This window comes from Maniola hyperantus, chromosome Z, assembly GCF_902806685.2.
Source record: "Maniola hyperantus chromosome Z, iAphHyp1.2, whole genome shotgun sequence".
Taxonomy (NCBI): Eukaryota; Metazoa; Arthropoda; class Insecta; order Lepidoptera; family Nymphalidae; genus Maniola; species Maniola hyperantus.
The window spans coordinates 14,203,806-14,218,953 of NC_048564.1; the positions used below are offsets into that span (position 1 = coordinate 14,203,806).

The window sequence follows — 15,148 nt, forward strand, 5'->3', positions numbered from 1 at the left end:
GGCATTGTGCCCAAAACACTGGCGCTATTACCTCGCTGAACGGCAAGGCTCAACCGTTGAGCGAAATAACCATAAGCTCTTGCGTCACCAGACGCGTGGATCAGCTTTTGGGACACGACGTTTATAAAAGCTTTCGTGTCCGATGACCATGGGCCTAGAGTCTCAAACGCAAGCGCCAATATAAATCTCTACATAGTATAAAATAAAGTCGCTTCCCGCGTCTGTATGTATGTATGAACGCGTAGATCTTTTAAACTACGCAACGGATTTTAATGAGGTTTTCACCAATAGATAGAGTGATTCAAGAGGAAGGTTTATAGCTATAGTTTAATTCTCCAAAAATTAGAGATCCCTAGAGAAATTGAAATAGGTAATGTGAATTAGGTCGGAAAAACATCCTCTCATTTGAGAGTTTCCGAGGCAATGACACCTCAATGACACCACATTAGTAACTACATTGCACCCATGCGAAGCCGGGGCGGGTCGCTAGTACGATATAAATTATATTGTAGTCCGGTTAATATTGGCGTTCCCGACATTCGTAACAATTTTACTCAAACATTTTTTGAACGCCAATATTGACCGGACTTTAATATAATTTATATCCCGAAGTTTGAAATAAACTTAATTCTATCATATTATATATCATACTATTAATATTATTTACCCTTCTTCAGTTATACCGTTAATTTCAGATTTTTGTTACATTTAATATACCCACCCACCCCCTTAATCACACCCACCATTGCATAATTCACTATCTCACTAATTAATAGCTACCTGATCGACGCATGCAACTGTTGAATGTTTTTTTATCATAGCTTGTTTTTTATACCTACTTCAATCAACAATGTGTTAGTTAAATCAAAGATTGCAAAGTTCTCGCAGAGTTATCTGGTTTTGGGCGTTATTTTTCAAAAAATAAATGCATTTATTCATACCTACTTATCTACTAAATCACATTGAGATTTTTCGCTAATCTGTAGTCAACCGATTTTTTTTTGGGTTCCCACCATACACCTCATGCTCCTCAAAGACTCAGACTCTACGCACGTTTCATTCTGTTCCTACCAATCTTCTCTATATATAAAAATGAATCGCTGAATGTGTTGCTGATCGCAAATCTCGAGAACAGCTGAACCGATTTCGCTAATTCTTTTTTCGTAATATTCCTTGAAGTACGAGGATGGTTCTTACGGAGACAAAAATTTAAAAAAAACCTGAAAAATAATCGACTGTTAGGCGGTACGAAGTTCGCCGGGGCAGCTAGAGTCCCTCTACGTCATTCCAATTCAAATAATGCAAATAATTTATTCAAAATAGGTCAATAACATTGTACACTTTTTGATTGTCAATAAGATGGATTTGTAAGATAATGGTGTAATTCGGTATTTGATTACATCAAAAATAAATTATTCCTCAATGATAATTAAATAGTGGGCCTTCCAAAATACGTAAAATCCACGTCCTTGTTAATTTTAAGTGTAATAACCACTTTAAATTATCGATTAAACTAAAAAAGTACGTCATTATGATGTTACGTGACATTCCAGTATAATTTCATAGAATATCGCATACTCAGTGCGCGTTTTGAAGTTTGATAAAAAGTTACTGATTTGACTAGTTGTCAAATATGTGATAATTAAAAACGGAAACTAAAGCAAAAAGGTTCCCAACGCAAACAGGTCTGAGAAGAGCCCATAAAATATCAGGATCTCATATTTTCAATCCATAAGTTCTGCACCAGTCATCCTTCAATCCAAAGTTATAAATGACTAGATGATGCCCGCGACTTCGTCTGCGTGGATTTAGGTTTTTTAAAAATCCCGCGGGAACTCTTTCCTTCCCCGGGATGTAAGCTAACTCTATACCGAATTTCATCAAAATCGGTTAAACTGTTGGCCCGTGAAAAGCTAGCAGACAGACAGACAGACACACTTTCGCATTTATAATATTAGTATGGATTATTATTGACGGTGCAGGGAATACGGCATTTAACGACAAATCAAATCAACTAGTTTTGAGGAACATCGTGAGGAAACCTGCATATCTGAGAGTTCTCAAAAATGCTCTCAAAGTTGTGTGAAGTCTACCAATCCGCACATGGCCAGCGTGGTAGACTATGGCCAAACCCCTTCTCACTCTGAGAGGAGAGACCCGTGCTCTGTAGTGAGCTGGCGATGGGTTGATCGTGATGATGATGACAATAAAATTAATCTAAAAAATAACTGTCTGACAAAATAATAATAACGTATTCTTTTTATTCCCTCCATAACTTAGAATTTTGAAAAATAACGCCCGCTTCTTTTAAAAACAAGCCCTACCTAATAGGTGATATTTATGTTTTGAAAGCTGTATTAGTGAATATAATAAATAATATGTCATTCAACCCGACGCGACCCGTGTCTTGAGTTCTTTGCCTACCAAGGGAAGCAAAAGGAACCGTTACGTCTACCCTTGAGTATCAAATCGTTGGACTAGAAAAATTTGACATGAAAAGAACCTCCCCGCGTGGTGCTTAATTTTATACCGATCACAAGCACACGGTGCCCCTGGAAGTAAATAAATAAATAAATAAAACGTTTATTTTTCAATCATCTAGTTACACACATACATGGGTTTGATCTTGAACAATTTGCGTGCTTGTTGGAATAAGCATATACAAAATTAAGAATGTTACAAGATCAAAAACTGGCTATCCTAGCTAGATTTTTAGATCTGTGTTAAGGATAGCCAGCCCTCTCCCTCGGTTATCTAAGAAGTAAATAAATACATTAGTGCACAAGCACAAATCAAGTAGCTTACTACACAAACAAAATCAGTAGGCTGACTAATCTTTTCACCACGACTACCTTTAAGATCGAGCTATCGCGGTTGTGACTTTTTGGGCTGCCCATGGTTGAGGTGATCGTCGACTCGAGAAGAAGAAGACCACCCACCCTCACGTTAATACACTTGCAGGAAAAATAAGCATACAGCACATCTTGTAAAACACACTCATGTGGAGTGTGTTTTAAAATATTTTTGTTGCATGGCGGTGGTGAGTATTGTTTGCTTTTCCAGCATGTGTAGTAGTGGAAGGGCGGGTGGTGCATAGCTCATACTGCACATTAATACATTAAAAAATATCTAATTGAGTCAATTATAGTAAAACAAGCCTTTTGTTCTTTCTCAATCTTATGGCTGCTTCTCTTCAACATAATATTTACAATACCCAGTGTAAAAATTACACATTGAACTTTAGAAAGAGATAATTGGCATATTCGACTTCGTAGAGCATTGTCTCTATCTTTTACACCTATGGGACGTTTTGTCGCTTACTTTTCAGTAGCAATGACACAGACAATGCTCTTCAAAACAAAATCTGCCGATTTTATTATCTTTTTCTAAAGTGTCATGTATAATCTTTTCTGACGGGTAACTACTGTACATACCACAGATATGTCCAGATTTGCAACTAGCGTGGCCCCCTCAGTCCCTCTCGCTGAAGCAGATTTTCATACTTGTGAAATGTCATTCCTTCTACACTTCACGTTGTTTGCCAAATACTCACGTACAAATACATTTTGGCAAACAAAAAAAGTGGCCACGGTGATAAGGACAAAACATAATCATTTTGTCACGTTCTAATAAGAGCTTAAATGCATTTAGCTATCTCGCTCTAACACAGTGGCGTGCACAGTGTTTGAAGCCAGGGTAAGCATTAGTTAGGTAGGAACCTATTTACTGGCAGGTCATAATGAAAATATGCATTGAGCCATTACAACTGGGGTAAGCAGTGCATTTATGCCTCTATGACCTGCACGCCACTGCTCTAACAGTATGTATCACAATAGGGCTACTTCTATTAGTCCTTGTTCTGAGGTACCTAAATACGATTTGATTAGTCGAACGGCATTGGAGCAGCGTTGGGTTGAATGGCGTGCTATACACGTGTTCGGTCAATTATTTTGGAACATTTTGACTCCTGCAGTAAAATATTTTTTTCTACATTTGGTTTTTTTTTCATCAGGACTTCACGCTGGACTTCTACTTCAGACAGTTCTGGACAGACCCGCGGCTGGGTTACAAAAAAAGGCCAGGCGTTGAGACGCTGTCAGTAGGGAGCGATTTTGTCAAAAACATTTGGGTTCCTGATACATTTTTTGTAAACGAAAAGCAATCGTACTTCCACATAGCAACTACTAGCAACGAATTTATACGTATTCACTATTCAGGCTCTATCACTAGGAGTATCAGGTATACTTCCAAATTCCTAAATTTCATTCGTATATCGCGAAAATATTTAAGGTGATTTGATAGACCCAGCCGCGAAAATTCAAATTTTAGTTAATTTTTCGAAAATAGTAGACTTATCATACATCAAAGGCTTATGGTAATGAGTTTTGCGCGCATAACATTAATGCATCTACATGTTTTTCTATAAAACTTTGGTCAAAACTACTCATTTACTTCATATTTGTTCCTGAAAAATATTTTTTCTGAATTTTCCCAGATTTGCACAAATATGAAGTAAATGAGTATTTTTGACCAAAGTTTTATGGAAAAACATGTAGATGCATAAATGTTATGCGCGTACAACTCATTACCATAAGCCTTCGATGTATGATTAGTCTACTATTTTCGAAAAACTAACTAAAATTTGAATTTTCGCGGCTGGGTCTATAAAATTAACGAAAAAAAAATTGAAATTGAAATATGCCAATTTTAGGATCTCTAGAGAAAAAAAGAACCCTTAAAGGATCACCTCGTTATCTGTCTGTCTGTTAAGACACGTCAAGGGATTCAAAACTATTATAGGGTACTTCCTGTTGACCTAGAATCATGAAATTTGGCAGGTAGGAATATCTTATAGCACAAAAATGGGAAATCTGAAAACCGTGAATTTGTAGTCACATCACAAAAAAAACCGGCCGAGTGCGAGTCAGGCACGCGCACCGAGGGTTCCGTACTACTTAGTCGTATTTTTTCGACATGTTGAAAAAAAAATTGTTTAAGAATGCACAAGTGATATGATACCGCACTTGATAAAGTTATCTTACTTTGAAAATTCAAAACACTAATTATTTGTTCATGACCACATTTTTTTGTGTGATGTAACCATAAATTCACGGTTTTCCCCCTTATGTCTGCTATAAGACCTACCTACCTGCTAAATTTCATGATTCTAGGTCAACGGTAAATAGCTTGTAGGTTTCTTGACAGACAGACAGATAGACAACGAAGTGATCCTACAAGGGTTCCGTTTTTCTTTTTTGAGGTACGGAACCCTAAAAAAATAAACTATGAGGTAGGTACTAATTAAGTTCTTCCACATAGCATTAATATATTCCTCATTTTACGTTTTTTATGTAAGATAACCCGTAGAAATTTCATCGCGCGATTTTTTTCGCGGAATCCTGCAACTTGGAAACTGTGTGAAGCCACAGTCACTCGTGAAAAAAGTATGGGCGAACGACAACATGAGTAATATAAATATAATAAATATCGCACGGTGAAATTGCGCAGTGCGGGCTGATCCTTACTGTTTATTCCATGGATTGCTAAAGGTTATTACCGACTTATTTTTCAGATTAACTATAACCGCATCATGCCCCATGAATCTTCAGTACTTCCCCATGGATCGCCAACTGTGCCACATAGAAATCGAGAGTTGTAAGTATCTAGACAATACTACTATAAGTATTATTAAGTGTACTAACCTATATGAGAACTGAAAACGATATTTTTATGTAGAGTGTACATTTAAAAATGAAAATCAACTATTTTGTTATATTATACCAACGTGATAGTATATATATTATTTTTATGCAGTCACATTACAGAAAGTGTTATACTTAAGTTTATTAATGCGCACGCTTCATATAATATGTATCGTGCAAATGTGTAACATTTATTTTACACGCTGAGTAACTGAGTTTCGATTAGATGAATATTTGATTCAACCCTTTCAATACTTAAACACTCGTTCAATATGCGAGCCTCAATAATTCTACGATGATAGAAAAATAATAATTAATCGCATTTAAGAGTTATGTGTGTTCACCCAAAGCAATCATTGATTTGATTCTTACCACAATGCAAATTTATCACTAGGCTTAACGATTGTGTTGTGACCACTTTCTTGTATCACAGATGCTACTCAGGGCTACCCTGTGAGCACAAGCGTACAACTTAACCGTCGACACGTGCTGTGATTACCTTCGTGTTCTCATAAATCGGACGTCTCCTTCTCGCATACAGCACCCGCAGAAGGCAGACTCGTAAAATAGTAAGCCTTTGTCCTCACGAGCATTAAGCGAAAGAAATGATACTGAGACATCGACGCTGCGAAAGCTGAGCGGGCCGAAGGAGGCGGGGTACGGCGGCCGCGGCGCTGTCTCCGCCGGCTGCGCCGCACGCGCGGCCCGCACGCCCGACCCTCCCATCCGCACCCGCACCCGAGCTGCATCCGCACCCGCACCCGAGCGGTATCCGCACTCCCACACCCCAACGTGCCGCGTGCCGCGCACCGTTCCACTCCATCGCTGTTCGAACGCTTCTAGCACCTGCTAATCGAGATGCATGATTCACAGTACATATTTTAATTATACGCTTTTAAACTTAGTACGATATTAATTTTTTTTTATCGAACATCTACATTTTTGTTATTAGATTTTGTTTGTATGTATTCACCCAATAGGTAGAACAGTAGATTTATATTTTTCTATCATCATTCTCACCGAGCCGAGTCGAGCGCGAGCGTCACGAGGCGCCTCGAGCCGGCTCGGTAGGTCTCGCTCCGCCCGCGAGTCGCACCGACACCGGCCGCGCGAGGGAATCGCGATGCTTCGCAGCGTAAGTGATAGCGTTTTGTGTGTTTGGCATGTCTCCGGAGTCGGGTACACTATGCGAGACATTCGGTACCACTGGAAGGACGGGCTCATGAGCGTCGGCATGAGCAACGAGGTGCAGCTGCCTCAGTTCCGCGTGCTCGGACACCGACAGCGCGCCACCGTCGTGACGCTCACCACAGGTACCGTTCAGTCGTTCCGCCGCCCGAGCATTGTCCATCCACGCTCCGCATCCGACCCCGCCTCCCTCCGCCCGTGTGCGAACGAACGTACCGCGACACAGCACACTCGCTAACCGACACGACAACCGCACGACGAGACGCGCGACCGAGCTCGCGACTCCCCGCTCTCGCCCCGACCGAATAGCGACTCGAAGTTTAAAACCCACTGCGATGGGCCTGGGGTGTTTCATTTATGTATCCGCTGCGCACAGTCGGCTACACCATGCGGGACATCCGATACAAATGGAACGAGGGGCCCAACTCCGTCGGAGTGTCGAGCGAGGTGTCGCTCCCGCAGTTCAAGGTGCTCGGACATCGCCAGCGAGCCATGGAGATCTCCCTCACGACAGGTACTAACGCGGGAACCGATGAGTAGATGACGGAAACTCGAAATCGATCATACGTAACGTGAAACACTGAACATAAACAGTAAACTGTCACGATTCTTTTCACGTCCTGCTTTCGTATTTCTGCACTAACGACACCGAGTTGAGTGATCTAGAAACTTCAATTTATTTTTTAAGTGATTTTTTCTCCAATTATTATTACAATTAATCAATTAACATTTCTGTCAAAGGTTTTATTAATTTAAATTACAGTTGAATCATTTTGAAGTTTTAGAATTAACATCTACCAATCGAAGCGAAAGTTGAATTTTTTGGTTCAAAACTAATCCGCTGGAATGTTCTAATCGATATCTAAAACTTTTTTCAGGAAATTACTCAAGACTGGCTTGTGAAATACAGTTTGTCCGGTCCATGGGTTACTATCTCATTCAAATTTATATTCCGTCTGGTTTGATTGTGATTATATCGTGGGTATCTTTTTGGTTAAACCGGAACGCCACTCCCGCCCGAGTAGCGCTGGGGGTGACCACTGTATTGACTATGACAACTCTGATGTCATCAACGAACGCTGCTTTACCAAAAATTTCTTACGTAAAATCTATTGACGTCTACCTGGGGACTTGCTTCGTGATGGTCTTCGCCAGTTTATTGGGTAATTTTTTTTTTAATTTTTTTTTTGCATAGCGATATCTTTTTTACACAAGCTAATTCACAACGTTATTTCCCACACTTATTTTGTGTTCAATTTTAGTACTAAATATATATATATAAATAATGTGCAAAGCGAATGTAATACAATTTGTTCAGCAGTACGCTTAGTAGGTATAAGATTTTACGTCTCACCAACTTTGCTAGAATTGGAGAGTCGAAACACAATAACGTCAAAGTAAAATGGACCTAAAGAGCCTTGAATTGAAGTTAAAAAATCAACGGATCGCTTGGAGCGCTGGCTGTACATATGTAGACAAACTTGAGCATTAAAACAAGGCAGTTAAGATCCAGTTTACTAGCTGAAGTGTTTCGACACTCGAATACTATCAACGTTGGCGAGACATAAAATCTCGTACTAAGCGTACAGGATGCGAATGATCAAAAAGGGATCCTTACTACTTTTGATATGGACGAAGTTCTCTGTCTTTGCAGAATACGCGACGGTCGGCTATATGGCTAAGAGAATACAAATGAGAAAACAAAGATTCGTAGCCATACAGAAAATAGCTTCCGAAAAAAAGATGCCTATGGATTGCCCCCCTGTCAATGACACTCACTGCACGCTGTCCAAAATGAGCACTTTAGGGAGATGTCCTCCAGGCAGACCATCAGTAAGTTCCATTATGACAGCTGCAATTTCATTCTCTATTGTTCAAAGACAGTGGAAATGATAAATAAAGTCAAAAAAGTGTTATTCATCCCACAATGCCAATTTTTCTATCTATTATAAACTAGCTGATGCCTGATAGTTAGGTTTTTTAAAAATCCCGTGGGAACTCTTTGATTTTCTGGGATAAAAATCCTATGTCACTCTCCAGGTCTTTATCTATACCCATGCGAAAAATCACGTCAATCCGTTTGACCGTTGCGACGTAATTGAAGGACAAACCAACAAACAAACACACTTTCGCATTTATAATAAGGGTACTGATTTTATGTCTGGCGCCACTGGGAATATGGAAAAAACTACGTGACATCATTTAGTTAATAGTAAATGAAATAACAAAAGAACACTAAAATTAACTTAATTAACAATTTCAGGAAGTCCGTTTCAAAGTGCACGATCCAAAAGCGCATTCAAAGGGTGGAACGTTAGAAAATACAATTAATGGTGGCCGAGGTGCGGAGGAAGACAACCCTGGCCCACCACCACATATCCTGCATCCTGGAAAGGTAACTTCCTAAAAAAATAAATTTGTATGTACCATAAAATTGCTCTGCGATAAAAACTTTGCTGGCGTTTGTGTTGTGCTTTGCGAATACATAGCGTGTTGTATGCGATATTACTTGTAATCCTAACAGCCGTACTCAGAGTCGCTAATCGTTACTTGAGATTGAGTTAAAACGAGACAGATTTATGCGAGAGATATAGCTCTGTCTCGTTTTAACTAAACTTAAGTAACGATTAAGTGGCTCTGGGTACGGCTGTAAGTATATTAAAACCTTCACGCAAAACAGACTTAAAGTTACTTGAACACAATTTATAATACTTAGTTTGATTGCATGTTGAAGGTTACTTTCGTAATTATTGGTTCGTGTTTAAAACGGGCTATTTTGACGTTATAATTTATACTATCGCAAAGGTCTGTATAACGACTCCTGCAAAGAAAAACATCGTAACTCACTTTTTAGCGATTTTGAATAACATTCATATTCTTAGTAAAGCAAAAAGGCTCTTCTTAGTCAGTGGAAAAACATTGTATGTCAGCAGCCACCGAGGATGCTGAAAAGGTATATTTAGTTACACATACTTACCTATGACTGCCATCAATAATATTACGTAACTTAAATTGTACTCAATGTAAGATACCCTCTTGATCTCGGCAAGAATTATTTTGAATTGAATTGCCGTACGCCTTACCCCAAGGCATTGTATCTCCGAGTTACAATATTTTTGTAAATATTAACACACAACACTAAATTGTATGTCTAAGTCACAATGTTTTTTGTAAATTTTATTTTTATACTAGCTTATGCACGCGACTTCGTCCGCGTGTACTACACAAATTTCAAACCCCTATTTCACCCCCTTAAGGGTTGAATTTTCAAAAATCCTTTCTTAGCGGATGCCTGAGCCATATTAGCTAGCTGCATGTCAAAATTTCCACCCGACCCATCCAGCAGTTTGAGCTGGGCGTTGATAGATCAGACAGTCAGTCAGTCATTCAGTCAGTCACCTTTTCCTTTTATATACTTAGACATGGTGGAAAGTAATTATACTCATAAAAATCATAAAATTGTTACTAATAACAATAACATACAAAAGTACACGAATAATTTTTTCTTGTTGACAAACATTTTCAAAGTTGGATAGCGTTCAGGCTTAACAGAAGTTAATAAGATTTTTTTAAATCTTTGACGCAATCTCCTGCAATTTACGAAAAATGAGATACGATGTTTTCCCTTGCAGGCAGCGATAAGTACCACCCATTTTAAAATAATTGTCAAATTAATTTGAACTTATTAATTTTCCAGGACATAAGCAAGCTCCTGGGAATGACGCCGTCAGACATCGATAAGTACTCCCGCATCGTGTTTCCAGTCTGCTTCGTGTGCTTTAATCTTATGTATTGGATCATTTACCTTCACGTCTCTGACGTCGTGGCTGATGATCTGGTTCTTCTGGAAGAGGATTAATGGAGGGCGTTTATTAACATCCACTTATTTTTCCACACTCTGGAATTTAGTAATAATTTGAAACGCTCGACTTGTAAAGCTCGCTCGCGACGCTACGCTCGAATGGAAATTTAATAAATAGATTCTAGATTTTCTTCCATTAAAAAATACAAGTTGAATCCGTGGTAGTGTTAGCAGCTAGCATTCACTAGATACTCAAATAAACTTAATTTATAATATGAATAAAAGACTTGAAAGATACGAAAAATTGTAGGTGTCTATGATATAATAATAAGAAAATTTAAAGTTTTCTTCGTGTCTAATGTAGAAAACAATAGACTGAATTTCGAAATTTAGATTCTTTTTTACAGGCTTACATCCGTACTCAGAGTCGCTAAACGTTACTTAAGATTGAGTTAAAACGAGACAGATTTATGTGAGAGATAGGCTCTGTCTCGTTTTAATTAAACTTAAGTAACGATTAAGTGACTCTGAGTACGCCTGTTAGATTTAAAAATCTTTCATTATTTTGTATGAATTGCTAGTTTATTTTTGAAATTCTGTTATGTCAGAAATAAATAAGTTTATTGTCTGTTCTGTTTCAGGACTTTCAAAAATTTTTATTCGCTTCAATAATAATTTGAGCGGTTAACATAATTGAATATACATCTATCTACTTGTTTTGATGCCATTTGTAAAAATACGCTTTAATCAATTAATCAGTTCAGTTACACAGTTAAATATATTATTATGATATGTTATTTTTATATCAGACCTAGTTTCAAATTATTATTTATGTGATAAAATAAGTGGAGTGTTACTAAAATTTTAATACTATAAGTCTGATGCTCAACCTTTTCTGCTTAAATATTTAATAAGTTAGTAGAGTTTAACTTTAATTTGTTACAAGTTTAGAACATTGTTTATCATTTGCAAATTTTATATTACTGTTATTGTCATTAGGTATTTTATTTTAATTGTAGTTGCAAACCATTTCAGATACCTACATATTTTATATTATTGGGATGTTCCGTTTTACTCTCGTAGCTTTATGTTTTAATATAATTATTTGAATGATTTGAAAAATATCTTTGTTAAAGCATCTACTTTGCTTCTCATTGGAAATAATATGCATGTTACTTTTATTATTAACCTAAACTCTTCGCCTCTGTACATATTAGTCTAAATAGTGTCGAGGTTAACCTATTCATATTTATCCACCTAATCACTATAAATATTGGTATTCATAGCATTTATATAATATCAAAACTTCAACTGAAATTCCTTATTTAGTTAAAACAACATTATTTGCCGTCAATAACCTTAAACAAGTACCTACTACAATTACTTCCAAAAACAATAATTGATACTATTTTATTTAGGTTAGTGTTTACACAGGCAATTACTACAGTAATCGTGGGTGTTTATATAAAACTAGTAACAATTATTTCATCTATTTTACTATATTTATGGCACTATCGTCGCATTTAGTTAAAGCCAGTAAAAAAATTACAACTCCCCATAAGAGAATCACAAAATCATAATTTTATAATTTATGATTATCTTTTCCAGTAGCATTTCCGTTACTTCTCAATGCCACAAAATATACTAATATTATATGCCTACCATTAAAACATAATATTTACACCGCATTTAATATCTAGAGCTCACTAGAAAAAAGAAACTTGTAGCAATTCTTCACAATACTATAAATAAACAAACTATTTCATCTTGTAAAAAATAAACTATTCTAACACTTAAAATAGGTACTACTCTGCTTTCAGAATTTAAAGAAACCAGTCAAGTGCGAAACGGACGAAGGGTTCCGTACAATCGGGCGAGATAACAACCTATATACTTTTTAATTTACATAGCAGTCATTTTGAAATTCGTCTTCTTTTTTTTTTTCTTGGTTTTTTATTGTTTGTTGTTATACCGGCAATAGAAATACACACTCTGTGAACACTATATTTATTACGGTTCATGAGATACAACCCGCTGACAGACAGACGAACGGCCAGTGGTGACTGAGTAAAAGCTGGTCCCATAGGCACATTTCAGGTACGGAACCCTAAAAAGATCCACAATATTTACTTCCTTAGTAAAAACCCCACAGTTTGATAGTGAATGTACACTATTCAGTTCTTTCCATGCTCACGTAGTCCAGTATAAGTCACGCAAATTGCTAATGAGCGTGGCCGCCATTTTCATGACGTCAGCACTAGACTGAAGTTTCGAGCTGATGGTTATATTTTTACTTAAATATACGTCAAATAACGTCAAAATGACGTCATTTCGATGTTAATGAGACATGGTTCCAGCGCAATAGCAATTTGCTAGACTTATAATTAGTTTGCTTTACAAAAGATAATATTAAGTAAAAATACCTCTAAAATTAGATAATATAAATATATACCTAAGATAAAAACTCTTATTATAAAAATAACCTTGAAAAATATGCGCATTAGCCAAACATCTGTTGAAGCCATTTGCTGACCACCCGGGATCAGTTCGGGTGGGGCATCTAAACATTATGACTTCCTACTTCATATCAAGACATCTGAAAGTTCTTTCTTAGAGAGTTCATCAAAAATACATACAAATCTCATATAATATCTAGATACAGCGGTTGATTTCTCAGTCAGCCAGTTTATCCTTTTATATAATACACTAGTGCCGCACAGTTCAGTAGTTCATGCAAGGCTTACCAAATTAGTTTTAAATAGAAAAAAAAGCTTACTTTGCCCGTTGGTTTATCCTACCAATGCTCTAGTATATCCTCTGTTTGAGCATTAGAAAAATTGTTGTTGACACGGGGAGCCTAATTCATAAAAAGGTTATCACAGAATGCTGCAGAATACAACTTAACTTCTTGGCACAGTTCCAGCTGTCGTATTATTGGAAATAAGTCTGATATATTTTGGATGTCGCATTCAGAAATGCTGAAATCCAAACTCGTGTTTGCTATCGAGTATGTGCCAACAAAAGTCTGGACATTTTATGCCGGCGCTTCACACTTGTGGCAAACAACAAACAGCAAGCATCGGCAAACACCACAGACGGCTTGCCAGTCAATCGGAAAGCTCCAAAAGGCTGGCAAGCCTACGCGATCACACGTCCACACGCTTGCTATTTGCTTTATGTCACAAGCGACTGGCTGGCCGTACACAGAGTCGCTTAATCGTTACTTAAGATTGAGTTAAATGAGACAGAGCGATTCTGAGTACGGCTGATAGACATTACAATCAAGGACGAGTTTATATGACCTTCAAATATAACGGTCAGGAAAGTTGAGTAGGTATTGTTTAGCTTTGTGATAACTTCTATTTCACATTTGAGAACAATGAATAGCACTCCCTGTTTCGACAACTGTGTGCTTAGTATGAGATTTCACATCTCACTAACGTTAATTATACAACTCGACAGTCGAAACAAAATAACGTAAAGTAAAATGGATCTAAAGGATCTTGATTTATAGCCAAAAAATAGTAAAAGTGCTGCTGATTTTAATTTCGGAATGATTCCACTTGAAGCGCTGGCTGTAGATATAATATGGACAAACTGGAACCTTAAAAGATGGTATATAACATCCATTTTAAGTAAACGGTAAAGCATTTTGACGCAAGTGAGATGTTTACATCTTATACTAGCATGCTGGCCCTCGATGGTCTGACAAGCAGAGCTCCTGTCGTCAGCTTCGGCGGTGACACTGGATTATATTATTCCGGGTGATAGATGGATTAATAGTTTAAGATAAAATACGCAGCTCGCTAGTTATAGTTTAGGTTCAATTTCACTGCCGAATAAACACCAAAATTATGCCTTTAATTCGATGTTCAAAATGTCTCCTCGATACACGAATAAATGTGAATTGCCTTAAGGAAACCATGAAGGACGGAAAAGCAGTCATTTAAAAATTTTAATGTCGTAAGTACTTAGAAAAATATAGAATTATCTGTAGTGAATAAATACTTTCTATAGATTTTCACAATGTTGTTCATATTATCAATTTACAATGAAGGTAGAAATTAGAAGAAATTAACATTTTTAAATGACTGATTGACTTCTTTTTTACACAAATAATATATGTAGTATGTATTTATAGGCTCGTCAGCACCAGAAGTATGTTATTATGATCGAGATTGAAGACTAAACCACCAAAAGTAACCTTAGGTAATGGTTAACCGGATACGTCAGGATTACAACCTTTAGATTAACCGAGCCTTCGTGGGCATACTAACATCATTCTTGCACACTACGAGAGATATCACAGACTACCCTCAACTATTAACCTACCGTCAATAACGAGTCATGATAACAACGTCTCTTATGAGACTAGACATCGCTAACTAACACTAGCTAAGTCCCTACCTAGCGACCGGCTCCAACCATCCCCATACCGGCCCCAGACCAACCAGCT

General features: G+C 37.4%; 1 protein-coding gene across 4 annotated transcripts in view; it reads left to right on the forward strand.

Moving 5' to 3' along the window:
* The window catches only part of Rdl (Resistant to dieldrin), a 34,808-nt gene extending 19,982 nt beyond the window's left edge, over positions 1 to 14,826 (forward strand). For 3 of the 4 annotated variants that reach the window (XM_034983900.2, XM_034983901.2, XM_069508691.1), the window contains 7 exons: positions 4,013 to 4,239; positions 5,573 to 5,655; positions 7,267 to 7,404; positions 7,769 to 8,053; positions 8,545 to 8,723; positions 9,154 to 9,285; positions 10,588 to 14,826. In XM_034983900.2, the coding sequence (XP_034839791.2) occupies positions 4,013 to 4,239; positions 5,573 to 5,655; positions 7,267 to 7,404; positions 7,769 to 8,053; positions 8,545 to 8,723; positions 9,154 to 9,285; positions 10,588 to 10,749 (1,206 nt within the window). In that variant the 3' untranslated portion in view covers positions 10,750 to 14,826. The remainder of the gene's footprint in view (positions 1 to 4,012; positions 4,240 to 5,572; positions 5,656 to 7,266; positions 7,405 to 7,768; positions 8,054 to 8,544; positions 8,724 to 9,153; positions 9,286 to 10,587) is intronic. The other variant, XM_069508690.1, reaches the window with a different exon arrangement.
* The last annotated feature ends 322 nt before the right edge of the window (positions 14,827 to 15,148 follow it).